Consider the following 18,908-nt stretch of genomic DNA (forward strand, 5'->3'; position numbering starts at 1 on the left):
AGGTGAAACGGATCGGAGTTGTTAATTTCAAGGCGTGATGGATGAGATATGTTTGTTTGTCGTACCTAGTGGACTCTTATATCAGAACACCATCAACAAGCTTAGCTTCTTCTTCCATCTACAACTTTAGTATTTATTGTCTTAATCAAAAGTCTTTGGGATTAATTACTTCTAAAGGGCAGCTGGTCGTAGTTGGAGTTATAAATATTCATTAATTAAGAGAGAAGACAGCAAGTAATAGCAGTTAATTGACCAATAATTAATTAACTCTCTTAACCATTATTGTAATCCTAACTTAATCAACCTTTGGATAGCAAAGATTCACTTTCTTCTTATATGATAATTTACACCTTTATATGAGCGGTTGTGAGCCATCTAACACGGTCAAAATTAAATTTTTTAATCACTCTCTCATCTGTATGTAATTCTATTTTCTCTCCTACATATAAGGTAGTGTTGATTTGTAATAACCTACGAACTAGCACCAATTAGATGGTGCTGGTCTTTAAAGATCAGCTTTAATGTGCTGACACCACTAAATCAATATTATCCACCTTGATACTAGTTTATATGAACCAACACCAGTACGTTGGTGTTGGTTTCAAGTGCTGGTCTTTAAAACTAATATGTTAGAGCTAGTATTTAAAGGTCAACACTATCTTAATGCTAATTTGTAAAAATCAACATTACCTTACATGTGAGAGAGAGAAGAGAGTTGCATATAGATGAGAAGAGATTAAAAAATTCAATTTTAATCGTGTCAAATCATCCATGTCTAACGTCGCTCATATAAAGATGTACAATCTATCATTCTTATATATATATATATAATATTTTTTTCACTCTATATATTTTGGATAGTATGAGAATTGGTAGATTAATAGTCTTGTTTAATACGACTTAAAAGTTGATGATAAACTAGAAGATTCTTCACTTAGTTTAGAAGTTTTTTTTGGTAGATTGTTAAACATGATATAGAAAAATTAGTGTGGTCAAGGCCAATTGAGTTGTTTAAAATGATCGGACTAAGTCATCTCGAGTGGACGCTTGCACCTAACCGAGGAATAAAAATATACAATGTTACAATTCGATTGGAAGAAGAACATGGAGCTTTGTGGTTTAGGTGGAGGTTTCATTGAAAAAACTACATTGTTAGAGATGTTATTTGATAAAATGGGCTCGATCATGATGTCATCGTGTTATTTATAACAAGATCATTAATTAGTTAATTAAAGTTAGAATTGACACATAAGATTATTTTAATGTTAAGGTTCTAATACAACAAGTGTAGTGACATGCTTCTACCTTGATGAAAATATAATAGCAATTATATTATTTGAGAGGAAGAGATCATCTTGGTTGACTTTTTCCCTCCCCTTGTTAATAATTAACTAACAAAGAAACTAATAATTAAATTCATGGTAATTAAATTATATACTCCATATATTTAAGAAGTATCATTTTTATTTTTATTTTTATTTTTTTGAGCATGAGATTATTTTTTTAGTAGTAATAGTAGGGTTAAAGTTCTTCTACCACTGAAATTGAGTAGGGACATATATGGACAATTATTTATTTCACAAGTAAATTGTTATAAACTCAAATAAAAATGATTCACTAAAAATACTTCTTCAAGAGCCGACAATATTACAATAGGAGATATTATCTAATAATATATTCAAGAGATATAAAATTTGAAAGTGACACGGTATTTACATTCTAGCTAACTCGTGTTTATAAAGATAATTTATTTAAAAAATATTAACAACTTGTTTTATTTCAAATCACTTAATTTTTTTTTTAAATGTTAACTATTCTTACAATTCATCAGTATGCACGATCGATGATGGCAGCTTGAGGTCATGGCATCGACCGATTAATTTATTTAGATCAAACTTTGTTATGAAAATTGAATCTATTGAATCAATAAAAAATTAATTAATTCGATCCAGTATTTAATTATACAATTTATTTTAGTATACGCATACTGATATGTAACATCAGTCATTGAGAATATAATCAAGATTTTAAGAAATTTTCTTTAAACAGAATCAATCACAACTAATTTATACGTTTTATTGATTTTTAAATTCTTTAAATTTAGATCGAACCTCGTAAATCAAAATGACTGAGATTTAATAATAATAATAATCATACTAATAAAATTTTAAATAAATTAAACCGAACTATTAAATTCACTTGGTTAATCAACCTTTTATTCCCCTTGTACGAACTTTTTAAATGGTACCTCTTATTCAATCAAATTTTATTATTGTTTTCTAATTAATCGATCTATTTTAAAATACACATGATAATATGTAGAATCAGAAATTTAAGAATTTTTCTTTAAATATCGATTTAGCAATTTACAATACAGTAGTAACTGCCCATTTAATTTTATCAGTTTAATTAATTTTTAAAATTTTAAATTGAGACGGAATGTAATAAATCAAAATAACTGATGAATATTAAAAAAATAATACTTTTTTTAATAAACGTAATGGACTTACAAATTTAATAGATTAATTCAATTTAATTTATGGGACGTTCTAAATTCAATTTAATTTATGGAACGTTTCTAATTTACTCCGTCTGATTAATTTTTTTTTTTAACTCTAATTGGGTCCATTCAAAACTTTGTGGGCTAAGCAACGACTTGAACTCCGGCCCATTGAAAAATTTGTAAGATCTATAAAAAAAACTCCCACCCATGCAAAAAATTTATGGGTCCATTTGAAAATTCATCGGACGCAAAAATAGATATATCATCTAAGTTCCCTCCTTTTTCATCCACTTGTCTCCTCGATCGTCATGATTTATCTCCTCCTCAGTATTAATCCTGGGTGGACTAGCGGAGGCACTCTGCCTGCAAATTTCCTTTCACACGGCCATTCGTTGAAGGTAGAAAGATCGGCTGTACGTTGTTCTCCTTGTCATTGCTACGGCCACCGGCCGGTGCACTCGTGTGCCGCCTTCACAACCGCCCCAACTGTTGAGGCCGCCGTTGGAGCTTGCTTCGTGTCCTTTTTTTGCCTTGTGCTTACAGTAGAATTATCATTGAGAACAAAGAATGAAAGAAGAAATGTAATTGAAATGACTTTATTGAAGATGGATGATTGATTGCCATGTTAAATTTATGTAACTTGTCCGCTTGCATTCTTTCTATTTTTATTATTTTCTTAACTATTTATTGCACCCTCTCAGCTATAATTGTTTGCCTATAACTTTCAAAGAACATTGATTTATTATTATTATATTATTGTAAATATAAGATTGTCAGCAGTAGCAACTATCAAATTACATTGCACATGCTACCAAATTATAATTATAATGCTACTAAATATATATATAAAAAAAGATTCCCAGCAGTATATAAAACAGATGGATTGTCTAAAATATTTCGTGTATTAATAATATTATATCAATGATGAATTTTAAATTTCTATCATTTTATGGACATATCCAAAATATGATATTGTGATGTAGTTTACTTGCAGATTGATGTGGCATTCCATAAGATGTGCCCTGTGGCATCACTAGGTCAGCATATCAAATGAAGTGGTAGTCAAATTAAAGTCAAAGTCAAGATCCGTTCGGGTGAGTAACAATCCGAGCGATTCCATCCGGCTCAACCCGACTCACATATCAAAGCCCCTCTTACAAGTTCTCTCCAGAGCATCATGACCCGACTCACCACTTGGACGGACTCATCATGACCCGTATAGGTATATGAAGAATCATCAATCAGGATGACATGATTAAGTACATTAAATACTCATTATTGGTCCACCATCACTAAATGCTCATCATTGATGCGAAAGCTCATCATTAGCTTTTCTGCGTAAGCTCATCAATGCGAAAGGAATTCGAATGGGCAACCAAGCAAAGAATACGTTATACACATTTATTAATACGTTATGCACATTTATTATAGCCTCAATAATTAATCTCTTGTATTTACTTAATCCTTCGTAACTCCTTTGTAATAAATGTGGATATGGGAGGAAGATGAAAGGTCAAAAAGAATTGTATAAAGGGCACAGCAGCGGGGAGAGGGTATTATCACTGTTTGAAAATTCCCTTGTAAGTATATTGGCAAAGTTGTTCTTGAGTTTCTCGCGGAGCAACACCACGGATGATATTAATATTTAAAATTTATTAAAGTTAAAATAAAATATATTAAATTTAAATTTAATAATATTAGATGTAATAATATAATTTTAATAAATTTTTAAAAAATGAAGAAATTGTAAAAAAATAATTTACTTAAAATATACATAGGATGATTGAAATGAAAATTTTTTAAAAAAATATTGAACGATTAAAATACTTTTAATTAAATCATGTTATATAGAGTTACATATTGGACTATAACTGAAACTCGTGAGTGGAAAATGAAAGTTACCGAGGATGTCAAAGTAAATATAAAAACTAAAAAATTATGAAAAATAGGTATAAAATTATACATACATATATTTTAACAATCAATACATATTTCAGTTATGCAATATAAAACTTTAATAAATATGCACATTAAATAAAAAAAAAATCTAAAAAACTTAATTAATAATAAAAAATAAAATAAAATTTATTTAAATATAAATAATAATATATAATAAAAAATAGTATCTAATAATATAAAAAAAATCTATATAGTCAACTTTATCTATATCTAATGAGATAAAGCTTGATTATTGTTGCATAAGCTTCTAAAATTATCATGCTTCAATCAAATCTAATTGCCATGGTACGTTTTAACTTAACTTTTTTGCAAATTTGTAACATGTGAATTTATAATATGTATGACATAAATACAAATAGGCAGATATCCATAGTGCAATATCATAACGTAGCCAACAAAAATTTAAAAAAGAAAAAGAGACCTTTGTTGATACAATTTAGCACAGGGATGATTCCTCCTTGCTACTTAAAAAGGATTTGTTCTTACTCAAAAGATGTCTGGTCATTCCCAACAAGAAAAAGAAATATTACAAAAAAAATATTAATAAATGCAAATTTATTAAATGTTTAGAAAAACTAGCAATTTCTGAAATACAATGGCTGCGTTTGCTCATGGTTGAGCTATTGACCATCTGAGATATCTTTATTTGGTATTGGTATTGTTTCCCTGTCCACGTACAAACTAAACTAGCTGATTTGCCTGATGCAGAGCAGTTTCTTAAGTCAAGATCCAATCATATTCATGTAGGGTCATAACAAATAATCGACGGTTAATAGATAGCTGCCGACAAAAACGAAGGATGAAATTCCACAGCAGAGCACTCGCGGCCACAGTCCGCGAAACATAATGTTCCTGTCAGCAGGAGACATTCCGGCAACTCTCTCTAGCCAATTTCCCGGAGCTTCCCATCTCAAGAGCTTTCTTTCCATGGCAATATACTGCCAAAAAAATAGTCAACTTAATATTTGTACCATCATATTAAGTACACATAATGAATGAATAAGATATGGATATGGCTTACTGAGCAGATTGACAATTATAAGGTTTAGCGAGAGTATCAAATTTCTCTAAATTATGATTAAAAAAAAAAGACATGACAGAAACATGGCCATTGTTCAAGGTTGCTGTATTTTGGCAATTAATACTAGCAGTATCAAATGAATGAGAAAGCAGCACCAGTTAAAGCTCCAGAAAAGCCAGAAGCAAGGCTTGAAGCAGCGTTCGTAATTATTTAAATGCCAGATTTTTTTTTCAATTATTTGTTAACTGATGTCAATCCATTTACACTTGATTTTAAGTGAGTTGTATGGGATTGTTGATTTTCCTACAAGTATTGGGTGGATTACAGTGATGTGTTCAATTTATCGGCAAATATCATATTGAACACAGACGATGCAATCCACCATGGCCAATCAAGATGGTTATCAGCAATTTTTTAGAACTATGAATTTACCTGCATAGTAGGACTTGTATTCTGCCATCAACTTCATAGCAAATAATGTAATGCGCAAACATTATAAGTGCTCGAATAGTGACATCCGAAGTAAATTGTTAGCAAATTTATGTCCAATGAATTTGTACCTTAGGTATGACTATACTCTGGGACCGAGTTTTAGCAGTGTCAAATGAATGAGAAGCAGCAGCAGCTAAAGCTCCCGAAAAGCCAGCAGCAAGGCTTGAAGCAAGTGGGGATACAGGATCAATTTCGTCAATTGACCTGAATACATAAGAGAAAAAATGAAATGAAAATGCACTATCATGCTACTAACAAACTGAAGCTATAATAACATAAGCATTCCTTATATGAATATTATGGATGATAGTAGTTAAGAATCAAGTATCCTCTTATTTTTCATATCCAAAATAAAATTACAGCTTGTGTATTCATAGTCTCTAGGCATAACTAATTTTATTGACAAATAAGGCAGCAAAAGTAGGTTATGCCTTGGACCACATTATCACTTGTTAGTTGTTACATTGAAACAGAACTTGAGTTGCAATAAATTACTTGATAAAACTTTCGGCAATTTGTTCACCAAGTAGATGACATGTTGGTCTTCTTGGACACAACAATATCTCAAATAAAATGGCAGACAACCTCCATTTGTTAAGCGCATTCATAAAATATTAGATTATTTAAAACGTAGACACCCTTGCTTCACAGTTACATTCATATCAGAAGATTCAGTACTTATAAATCCAGCTCATCAAGGAGTTAATCTGTATTATCTCACAAATTTGTCATAGCTTAATAGTGTGCTTTAGTAGATCATCACACTAGAAGCCAAATTTTTTCCCTTTTTTTTTTTTTTTTTTTTGACTTTTCCATGTTACTAAGTTGCCCCTAATCGTATGTACAAAATTCAAAAGTGGAGGTCTATCAGTAGCAAAAGCAGCAAAATCAAAATTGGTAAAAGAAATAATGCTCAAGTGTCCAAGCTTCTTCTACAGTACGTCTATCCCACAGATCCTTTAATACATGCAAAATTCTTTAAATTGCTTCTTAACAGCACTTCTCAAGCTGCAAAAAAGGCGGGTTCCACCGCCCAGCGGCCCCCTACGCCTGCCCCATGGTATTGTAGGAGGAAGGTAAATCAGGGTGAATGCTGGGTTGGCAAGTTGATGGTTATTCGAGGCTTTAAGCCAGCAGACGGGGATATTATCCCACATTGCAACTGGCGACACTCGAACCGTCGCTCCATGCTGCAAACATACCACCAACTTACCAACTGATCCAGCCCCTGGGGGCCTTAACAGCACTTCTCAAGCTTTTACATAAAGTGACTCATAAAAACAACTACAGATAATATATCTAGTTTGATAACTGTGAGATATATTATTTTGCCCACAAGTATTTGATAACGAGCATAGTCTTCAAAATCATCTTCTACAACATTATTATTTGGAAATTTCCAGTTAACTCTATTGGTTTCCAACCAAGTGTATCAACTTCTTCAAAAGATTCATTGTATATCTTATTTGAGATAAAGTCGTCCCTCATAATTATAGGTAACTTTCACTAGATAAAATAGCATCACTGTAAAACTTCAATAATAAATTCAACCTTCGAATTAGTTTTTTGTGCATGTGACCTTACATATAGCTTCTTTTTAAAAGAATGTTATTGACATCAACTATCTGAATTATACTGCCAGTGGTGTTATGCCGAGCAAAGACAAAATGGTCCACTTTGCAACACTTGCAACCGACTTGAATGATCTCTTAGCAAAACTTCACAACCCCAATTAGAGAATTTTGCTTAAGATCATAGATGTTGTTTAAGTTTACATGCTCTAGTCTACTCCAAACATTATGGAGGTTGTTCCAAAAAAAAACCTTTTTAGAAAGGTGCTCAGGAAAATATCTTTGGCAACCAATCTACTAACTCTGATATATTGTTAGGGAAAACAAAACATGAAACAAGTTGAGATTAGCAGTAATGAAGAACATTTCGAAGTAATTCACACTATAGGTATAAGTCTAGTCTTTTGCAACTGATAAATAAAGTATGAGTAATGAGCCTAATCTCATGGCTGGTTACTATAAAAATAGTTATGCCTAGGTCTATAGATACATGAGTTGTGTCCTCTACCCTATATAAGCAAATAAAAATAATTTCAAACTGGGTATCAACTCTGTTCCAAAATTCCTCATCTATAAACAAATGGTATATGTAGGTTGCTCCAAATAATTTTTTTCAAAAAGGTATATAGTAAAATATTTTTAACATCCATCTGAATCTACTAACTCTGATCTATTGTCAGGGAAAACAAAACATGAAATGAGTTGAGATTAGCAGCAATGAGGAACATCTCAAAGTAATTCACACTATGGGTATAAGTCTAGTCTTTCGCAACTGATAAATAAAGTATGAATAATAAACCTAATCTCAAGACCTATTAAAAAATTAGTTATGCCTAAGGCTATAGAAACATAAGTTGTATTCTCTACTCTATATACACAAATAAAAAATAGTTGCCTAGGGCTATAGGATGCTCAAGCTGTGTCAATTCTTCTAACAAAAGTGATGAGGGTGCACTCAGGTGAGAGATCAGGTTTACATAAGGGAGTTCATAAGCAAGCTCCTTCTAGAGGTGCAAGAGATATACACAATGTGCATTGAAGGTAGGATGAAGAGGCATTAAGTTAAGAACTACGTACTAACAGTCTTCCTTTATCCAAAATAGGATTAAAACTTATGTATTCGTGCCCTACAGGCATAACTTATCTTTATATAGAAGCAAGCAACAGACTTGGTTATGCCGTCCTATTTTATCTAACAATAGTAATAGCTAAATTCCACAAAAAAATAACTTTTAAGAACTTTTTTTCTCCACTTACAAAAAGAAGAAACTTTGTCTCACAACTTCCGATTCTAACCTTTGTTTCTTATGCATGAATAATGTAGATCCAATTGGTGCTTGCAATCTGATCGAACTACAACGACTGGATATTATACGAGTTGTAAAGAAATGGAGAAGAATCCACAAAAACTTGAGGTTGAAGCAAACAGAGTCCATAATTAGCAAAGAATTGGGCAAAAGGTAATTACGCTCACCCCTAACGCCCCGGTCAGCCCGCCCTAGGACCATCATGAGGGAGGTAAATCACGGTGACTGAGAAGTAAGATGGATGGGAGGGTGAGTTGTGCCGCGGTGCACGGATTTACGCCCTGCTAACCCCGGGATTTGACCCTTAGCTCTTTGGATAAATCTATCATCCACTTACCATCTTAGCTAACCATGGGGGCCATAATTACCAAAGAATGAACAGATGAGCGAAACACCAGTTTAATAAACAACTTCATACTATAAATTTAAGTGTGTGGAGTCCAATATGACCTATGACAAGATGTAAAGATGGAACTCTATTGGACACTCTTATTCAGTCAGCTTTAAGTGTAATACTTGATCTCTAAGAGGTCTACCACTCTAGATTTATCCATGACAACTGACAAGAAACCAAATCTGTCTTTTATGACCCTTCCACGGGATCTGCATTGATGAGAGTTTCGAGTATCGAGCTGCCCTTAATCTGACTGAATGGATGTTTGCAGTAGCACATAGTTAGAATAATAATGCAACATATTTAAACTATGTAACCTGTTAGTTCAACATGGATGGACAACCAGTTGACATAAGTGTTAATTCCATATCCTAGGTATGGAAAATTCAATAAAAATATTGCATGATTTTTTTTCCTGATGCAACAAAAACAACTCCGAGATCAAAACCTTAATGATTAGGTCACACAAAATGAACCCTTGACACCAGAACATACACCAATATACACAATCTAATTTTCAGAAACCCAGGAGCTGATTATACACGATCTTCTAATACACCAGCCACACAAATGAACAAACTAAGACAAATGTCAAAAACATTCTGCATATCTTTAAAAGATATCCATTGACATACCTGGGTGGTGGGTTCATATCACGAGAATTCCAATCAAGCATCGCTAAGTATAAGAATTGCCAAGTAGAAAAGAAAAATCCACCATAAACACATTTTTGAGTTATTGCAGGTCTAAGTCCTTTCCATAAAGCATTCCATCCTTCCAGAGATACAATTTTAGATGGTTCTCTAACCTCAGAAGCAAGTGGAGGTCTCCCAGAGCCAGTCAGCAACCATGGGCATTGCTTAAGTGCACCAAGCATATCTCCATGAGTGGTATTGATATTGGTAGGAAGAGTGGACAAGAGACCAATAGTATAATTCCATGCGTTGACATTAGGGGTATAGCCTGGTAGTAGTTTTGAAACAAGGGTTGACGATTTTGGCATAACCACTGCAGAACGAGAGCTTTTTATATAAGAAGCTGAGTAGACCTGTCTCCTATGTTTAAGAAGTTCAAAAGGAGTGCACACAACAGCTTCAACAGCACCTGCTGTTAGTCCTGCTAAAAGAGCCTCGTGAATGTAGACATGGTTGCTCTTTCTTCCATCTGCCAAAAACAACCAACACAAAATAAGAGTTTACATTAAAGGAAATTGAATACTCATACGGCATTCGACAATTGATATTCGCATTCAATTCATTATCCAGAAATTATACAAAATGTGATCGACAGTGAAATAATCTGCCACATCTAGAGTGATATTGTATGAGGCGAGGCTAGTTGAACTGTAATACATTGTCAAAATTTCCAAAGCATAATCTTGCAATGAGATAATTAGGGATGCCTGCTAGTTAAATACGAAAGAAATTCTATCAGTCATGTTGACATCTTAATGGCCAAACTACTCAAGAGACACAAAATGCAGATGGCTAAGAGAAAACATATCACTATTTATTTAGCTAAAGTAGCTCAGTATTTATGCCAAAAGATGGCACTTAAGGAAGAGATGATTAACCAGAAAGAGACAAGAAAAGAAAAGAGTGATGAACATGCTTTATGGGTAAATTATGGTTAGTCATTCATATGGGGCAAAGTAAATGGAAGTTAGGAAACAACACGCGCACAGGGTTAGCATAATGGAAGAATGATAAGATGAATATATTAAATTATGAGAGAGAAAATACTATTGTCCATAAGCAGTTAGGTGTACTTCATTTGATGATAAATTAGAGAAAGCAGATTAAGATGATATGGACACATTAGATAACAGCTAAACTCCATAATTAAACAAGTTGAATTAATTAAAATAAAAGGCACAAAGAATAAAAAACACTATAAATAACATTTAACACAATTGAAAGTTACTTTAAAAATATGGACATTAGTAGCTATATAACCGATAAAGCTCGATTTTGAGACAAGACCTTGTAGCTGATCTTATATAGTTAGGTCTCATGACTTCTTTGTTGTGGTTATAAATATGGGAAAAAAGAGAAAATTGCACCACAAACTAAATAAAGTTTCTTGCATGCTTTATTATGAGGCTCAATATTCATAAGTGTAAAAATCTAGAAATAATTACCAAATTATGAACTTTAAATAGGTCACAAAGTTAGTGAATATTCATCAATCCCAAGGAATCATGCAGTAGCATACGAGTCTTTATGACTACACTATATTTTGTTGCAACTACTCTCACTTCTAAAATTTTATCATCTTTATGACTACACTATATTTCTTAAATTCTTCACCACCTTCTAAAACGATTCCACTTCAAACAGACAGCCATATTTACCATTCCTCTTTCCGAGGTCCTAATTTTTAGGTAGTCAATCCAAGGTCTATAAATACACATGTTGTATTCCTATTTGATCGACAATATGATATATATTTCTTTACTAACCTGTATGGCAATATCTCAGTTAGCACAATAGACAAGAGACTGCAAAATAAAAAATATACCATGTATTCTTGCATAACTATAATCAAGTTATTAGCTGGCTAAATATTCTTCTTAAAACTTTAAGTAAGATACCTTTGTAGTAAGCAGTTAAAATCTCATATGTTCCAAAACGCCCTCCCAAGCCCAATAAATTGCCAACTATGGACCATCCAAGACCACTGTATAAACCTGTAACGGGGGCAAAAGAAATACACTTTAAAAATAAACAAAATAAGAATCCAATAAGGAAATCATAGGCAATAATGGAAGAGATAAACTAAAAGCCCATAATGCACTAATACATTTGTCTGTCTATATAAATTGTAGTGTTCAAGTCATTCCGAGGCAATTTCCTTAGTTTGCTTGTTAGCCCATTGGTTTCCTATCATGTCTTGGTCATGCCATAAAATTCACTTGAATGTGATGAAACATCCAATTACTTTGCATTAGATGGCAAGCAACAAGGTGTAAAAAGGGTGATGAATATTGTGTAAATACTTGATACTTAGAGCTTTCATCTGCATCCTTGTTCCCGTATCCAACACCCAACATGTCAACACCTCCATTGACCACATGCAAAAGCTTTTCAATAATTAAGTGTTGGATGATTCATACCTACATTGGGTGCTTTATTCCAGTCCTTGTGATGTAGGTGTAAATCAATGAACTCCTAAATCCACCATTACTTCCCATTAGATATAAATTTTATTCTATCTGGTTAAAAAAAGACGTCAATTTTCATTCTCTTTGCATAATAAGTGTAAGGTAATAATATGGTGTAACTATTATAATGTATTTTCAACCAAAAAGTATACTTGGCACCATCAATCCTCCACCTTTCTTGATCAGAGGCCCATAATCTAATATGATTAAATTCAAAATATAAGGAATTTAGATCAAGCAGTACCTGATAATCCCGAGACTTTTTGAACCCTGTCAACCACCTGAGAAAGACTAAATTGTTGGCTTGGTCCTGCAGCAATCTGTTACATGTACTTGATCAACAAAGAGGGATAAAATTTATCAAAATTAATGGTAGTATCATTTAGCATAAAAGGCAACAAGGACAGAAATGGTACCTGGAGGAGAGTTTTAAGGCTGTCGAGGGGATGAGTTAAGGATGTGGCAACTGAGACGGAGCTGGTGCTCGCTACTACATGGACAAGAAATGTGTTATCCCTGAAGAAATCTAAACCCATTTGGTAAGTGTTGGACTTGCAACAGTTCGTCTTTGGATCAAGGATTGTGCAATTATGGTTCTGGTTCAAAAAGATGTCCAAGCCCTAAATCATTGGAGTAATTCGTAAATGGTTGCACTGCATGTTACTTACAATTCATTGAAAGTAATACAGCATATGCTAAATGTAAAAATAGCAACCTAAATACAGCAAGCTTCTTGACAAAAAGGTAGAAACAATTCAACAAACCAAGTCCCCAAAATTAAGCCTCATTACTCTAATAATAATTCATTAATTTAATATCTTAAATCATTTTCACAAATAGTTTATTTATCAAGGCTCTGATCATCACGCAATTACAAGAAAAATAGCCAATAACGTAATAACCCTTCCTTACGAGTCCAACCGATGAAAAAAGGACCAACCTTTGCGGTGATTAACTGGAAAAAGAGGAACACGCCACTGTGGGTGGACGAAGGGCACGCCCTTGACACTACTATATATACATATTACAGTGATGCTGTGTTGACAAAATTCCCGTAGTGCTGCAAGAAAACAAGATCTCGCACGAAAGGAGCAAACGTTCTCACAGTCTCAAGCCATAGCTTCCGGCGTTGAAACACGAAGAAAATGGCTGTTCCTGCCGAAGAATGCACGAGCTTGGGGCGGCGGGCAATTGGCCAGGTGGAGACGGCTAGACAAACGGCGGCGTGCAGCGGCTCAGACGACCAGCGCTGGCACAAGCGCAGCTCTCAGGCGGACGGCGGCGACGACGAAGGTTGATCGGATCGAGATAAAGAGTCGAGAGCAGAGTGAAGGAAAAGGGTTTTGAAGACCCAAACAAATCTCGACCCAAGTCCGGCCCGGTTAAATTTAACCCAAATCGAGCTTAATTTTACTCCAAAATGTTTTTACAAAAACCTCTAATAATTTTGAACAACTATTTTTGGCTCCTTAATCAAAGCATTTTTCTCATTACATTGTAATTTATTTAACGCACGATTATGATATGGGCATGCTTGCTATATACATGTATGAACTAGAGTATCTCAAGGCAAATTGAATTGAGCTTTTACCCTCAAGACATAATAAGACGCAACTACAATTGAATTTGTGATTCACAATCCAAAAACCAATACGACAATCTTGATAATCTTGACACTCCAACTCGGTTACCATTTATCAGGGTCGACCCTGAGGCATGACTAAGAGCCCCCGATTTTTAGAGGCCCCCAAATTTGACATGTATATATAATATATATTATATATACTTAGATTGTTTTAATAAAAATCTAAAAAGTATATCTGATTGGATTATTTTAATAAAGGTCCAAAATATATATATATTGTTGAATTTTTTAATAAAGGCCCACAAAATATATTTTCTATTAAAATTTAAGAAAAAAATCTAAAAAGAAAAGAAAGAAAAAAAGAAGGAAGATAAACTATCATTTTTCTCTTTTCAATATTTTATTTTTTGTACAATTCTTTCTTTATGAGTAAAGTATGAATCTTGAACGCTAATTTTCTACTTTCTTCTCCTTTGAATCTCTTCTAGCTAATTAAATTAGAAAAGTTTATTAATTTTAGTTTCATCAACATCATCATTCATCAATATATAAACTTACAACGTAAGTTACCTACTTATCTATATTTTTTCTTATTGTCAATATTCAATATTAATTTTTAATATTGTATTGGAGTCAATATTTTATGATTTTTCTTATAGATTTGAAAAAGTTTAAATAAATCATCCCAATTTTAATCATCATAGAATAAGTTATATTGATTACTTCAAGCACAAATCAGGCTTTATTATTCTTTGACTATTATTTTCACTGCTTGTGTTTATTTCAATGTTAGCTTTATTGCTGATTTTGTGTGTTTTATTTTTACACTTAAAATTTGTAATACAAACATGTTTCTAAAAAAATATCAATCTTGGAAATAGAAAAGAAACAAAAGAAAAATAGTGGAACAGATTATTAAAACTCACAAAGGTATTCTTCGTAAATTTTTTAAAGCTAACTCTTCAATTGAAAATTCGGTTGATGAATTACAAGAAAAAAGTCCAGAAAAATTAAATAATCATATAACAAATGAGCATCAATCGAGTAATTAAGGAGAATTAAATAATTATGCAATTAATGAGCGGGAAGAATTGAAAGAAAATGATGATCATAATCATACAACGAATGAGCAGAAAGAATTGAGAGAAAATGATGATAATAATTTGAATTTAAATAGCTTGAGAATTTTATGTATCAAAAATAAGGTGTTAGAAAAACTATAGTGTTGCACTTTTTGAAGAAGAAATAAATTTTATATGGAGTTTATCATATTTTAAATGAATATATTGATTTTTAAGTTTTTTCTATTAAATAATATTCAAATTGTATGTTAGTAAATTTTTTTTTATAGAGGTCACTTTTCTCTTTTCGCCCAAGGGCCCCCAAAAGTCAGGGTCGGCCCTGTCATTTACCATCGTAGATTTTGGCACTCCAACTCTCAATGATCTTAGACATAGTTCAACATGCATGGGAATTGATTCCACCTAGCCTTGCACTTCTTGCATTATAAACCATATCCTGAAAAATGCAAAATACATTTTACGCAAATTATACGAAAACTAGGTGGATAAAAAGGAATGGCAACAAGGGAAATAGCATCGAATGACATACAAACAAAGAAGTTGTGGAGCTTATTCATAAGCGCACAAGTTGTTACTCCCCTCGTCTCACATACAAATGTAGACATGATGATAAATTATTGATAGCATAAGAACAAGAGTAAGAGATCGCTTCATTGGAGTTAGAATGAAAATTATGATGGAAATCAACTCCTTATAAAGAAGCATTTCATAGGTGCAATATAGTAAAAGGGGAAATCTATCATCCCAGCGGCTCTACACTGTTGGTCCTGTTAGAGTGTATACTAAAAGCCTAGCTTTTGGTATAAACATTTATCTAGAAATAAGAATCACATTGGTCAAATGTCTACATTTATGATAAATGTAGTTGTTCAATTAATTTATATTGTAGATAACATGGTGTGTGGTGTCACACACAGAGGATCATGTTATCAGTATCTTATAAATTATAAACAGTAGCTCATGACCATAATGTTGGTTGCTACTCGAAAAACCTATAGGTTCCACTGTACAAAAATTTTGTACAAAGGTCTGAACCTTTTCCTAGCTACCATGTGTTCTTTTAAATTAAATTTTGGATCGCCTGCGGAACTTAACACGTTTGATCCAAAACTTAATCTATTTGTTCTTTTAGGTTTTGACTTGGATCTCCTGCGGAACTTTACACGTTCGACCCAAGTCTCCTTAAGTTATTAATTCCATTAAATATTAATTTCCATAATTGGTTCCCAATACTGACGTGGCGGGGCACATGACCTTCTTGGATATGGGAGCAACCACCACCGACTAGACAAAACCTTTTATAGAAAGCTAATATTTAATTTCCTAAAATAACTTTAGGTTAACCAAAGAGAACAATCAAATCACAAGGAAAAGAAAAAACAAAAGAACACAACATCGAAAAAATATATTCGAAATTCTAGAACGTAAGCCTCTTGTATTTGGTATTATTTCCATAAATAACTAGCATGATGCGGAAATAAAAATTACTAGTTATACCTTGTAGAAAAACCTCTTGATCTTCTACCGTATTCCTCTTCTAACCTCGGACGTTGTGTGGGCAACGATCTACCGAGATGAGAAACCACCAACCACCTTCTTCTCCTCCAAGCAAGGTTCGGCCACAAAGGAAGAACTTCACCAAAGAAGAAAACCAAAATACTAACCAAGCTCCAAGAGATGCTAGCTTTCTCTCCTTCTTCTTCTTCTTCTCCAAGTAGTATCCGGCCACCACAAGAGCTCCAAGGAAGGGAGAGTGGTTCGGCCACCACAAGAGGAAGAGAGGGAGAGGATGGCCGGCCACACCAAGGAACAAAAGAGGGAGAGAAAATAATAGAGGTTGTCTCTCATGAAGGCACCCTCACCCCTTCTTTTATATTCCTTGGCCTAGGCAAATTAGGAAATTTAATTACAATAAAATTTCCTCAATTTCCTTGACATGATTTTATTGAGAAAAATAAAATAAAATTTCCCAAATTAAAACCAATGGCCGGCCACATCAAATGAAGGAAAAAATTAGACAAGTTTTAATCAACAATTAAAACTTCCTAATTTGTTTCCGGAAATTTTAAAAAATAAAATTTCTCTTTAAAATCTCTTCATGGTTGATAAAAGGAAATTTCTATAATTTTAATTTTATCAACATGTGAATAATTTTTAAAGAGAAAATAAAACATCTCTCCAATCTACAAATAAGGAAAGAGATCTAATCTCTTTCTTCAATCTTTTGTAGATCTTTTACAAGAGAGATATTTTAATTTAAATTCTTTTTAAATTATATCTTCCACATAATAATAAAAATTAAAATTAAATTTCTTTTTTAATTTAATTTGGCCGGCCCTACTAGCTTGGGCCCTAGCTTGTTTCCCAAGCTAGCTTGACCGGCCCCTATTGGGTGGGCATAGAAGGTGGGTATAGGTGGGTATAGAACTCTATAAATAAGAGGCTACGATAGGGACGAGAGGAGGAATTGGTTTTGGTCTCCTAAAATAAGCATCCCGTGTTCACCCCGAACACACAACTTAATTTTATCAATGATAATTCATTCCACCAGAGAACTATCATTGAACTACACAATCCCAAATTACATTTTGGGCTCCTTCTTATTATGAGTGTGTTAGTCTCCTGTTTAAGATATCGAATGTCCACTAATTAAGTGAGTTCGACAACTCATTTAATTAATATCTAGTCCAAGTAGTACCACTCAACCTATTATCATGTCGGACTAAGTCCACCTGCAGGGTTTAACATGACAATCTTTATGAGCTCCTCTTGAGGACATTATCAACCTAGTATCTCTAGGACACAGTTTCCTTCTATAATCAACAACACACACTATAAGTGATATCATTTCCCAATTTATCGGGCTTGTTGATTTATCGAACTAAATCTCACCCATTGATAAATTAAAGAAATAAATATCAAACATACGTGCTTGTTATTATATTAGGATTAAGAGCACACACTTCCATAATAACTGAGGTCTTTGTTCCTTTATAAAGTCAGTATAAAAGAAACGACCTCTAATGGTCCTACTCAATCACTCTGAGTGTACTAGTGTAATTATATAGTCAAGATAAACTAATACCTAATTACACTACGACCTTCTAATGGTATGCTCCTTTCCATTTTGGTCGTGAGCTTCTGTTTATAATTTATAAGGTACTGATAACATTATCTTCTGCATATGACACCACATGCTATGTTATCTACAATATAAATTAATTGAACAACTACAAACAAATGTAGATAAATTGACTAAATGTGATTCTTTATTTAACATGAATGTTTACAAAGCTTAGGCTTTCAGTATACACTCCAACACATAATGGAAAGGAACAAACCATTGGAAGGTCGTAGTGTAATTAGCTATCAGTTTATCTTGACTGTATAATTACACTAGTACACTCAAAGTGTATTGAGTAGGACCATTTGAGGTCGTTTCTTTTATACTGACTTTATAAAGAAACAAAGACCTCGGTTATTATGGAAGTGTGTGCTCTTAATCCTAATATAATAACAAGCACATATATTTTATATTTATTTCTTTAATTTATCAATGGGTGAGATTTAGTTCGATAAATCAATAAGCCCGATAAGTTGGGAAATGGTATCACTTATAGTGTGTGTTGTTGATTAAAAAAGGAAACTGTGTCCTAGAGATACTAGGTTGATAATGTCCTCAAGAGGAGCTTATAAGGATTGTCATGTTAAACCCTGCATGTGGACTTAGTCCGACATGATAATAAGGTTGAGTGGTACTACTCTTGGACTAAGATATTAATTAAATGAGTTGTCAGTAACTCACTTAATTAGTGGACATTCGATATCTTA

General features: G+C 33.0%; 1 protein-coding gene across 3 annotated transcripts; it reads right to left on the reverse strand.

The window, feature by feature from the left end:
- Window positions 1-4,845: 4,845 nt before the first annotated feature.
- Window positions 4,846-13,777, reverse strand: LOC122002595 (S-adenosylmethionine mitochondrial carrier protein-like). 3 transcript variants are annotated; one of them, XM_042557818.1, is made up of 8 exons: window positions 13,351-13,777; window positions 12,827-13,030; window positions 12,655-12,730; window positions 11,841-11,936; window positions 10,352-10,411; window positions 9,883-10,255; window positions 6,044-6,179; window positions 4,846-5,400 (listed from the first exon to the last, which is right to left on the reverse strand). In XM_042557818.1, the coding sequence occupies exons 2-8, from the start codon at window positions 12,944-12,946 to the stop codon at window positions 5,212-5,214; spliced, it is 1,050 nt and encodes a 349-aa protein (XP_042413752.1). In that variant the 5' UTR covers window positions 12,947-13,030; window positions 13,351-13,777; the 3' UTR covers window positions 4,846-5,211. The 3 variants fall into 3 exon arrangements, with proteins under 3 accessions (XP_042413752.1, XP_042413751.1, XP_042413750.1); XM_042557817.1 differs by having other exon boundaries at window positions 9,883-10,411; window positions 13,516-13,777; XM_042557816.1 differs by having other exon boundaries at window positions 9,883-10,411.
- Window positions 13,778-18,908: the final 5,131 nt, after the last annotated feature.

Source organism: Zingiber officinale, chromosome 7A (genome assembly GCF_018446385.1).
Source record: "Zingiber officinale cultivar Zhangliang chromosome 7A, Zo_v1.1, whole genome shotgun sequence".
NCBI classification, from domain to species: Eukaryota; Viridiplantae; Streptophyta; class Magnoliopsida; order Zingiberales; family Zingiberaceae; genus Zingiber; species Zingiber officinale.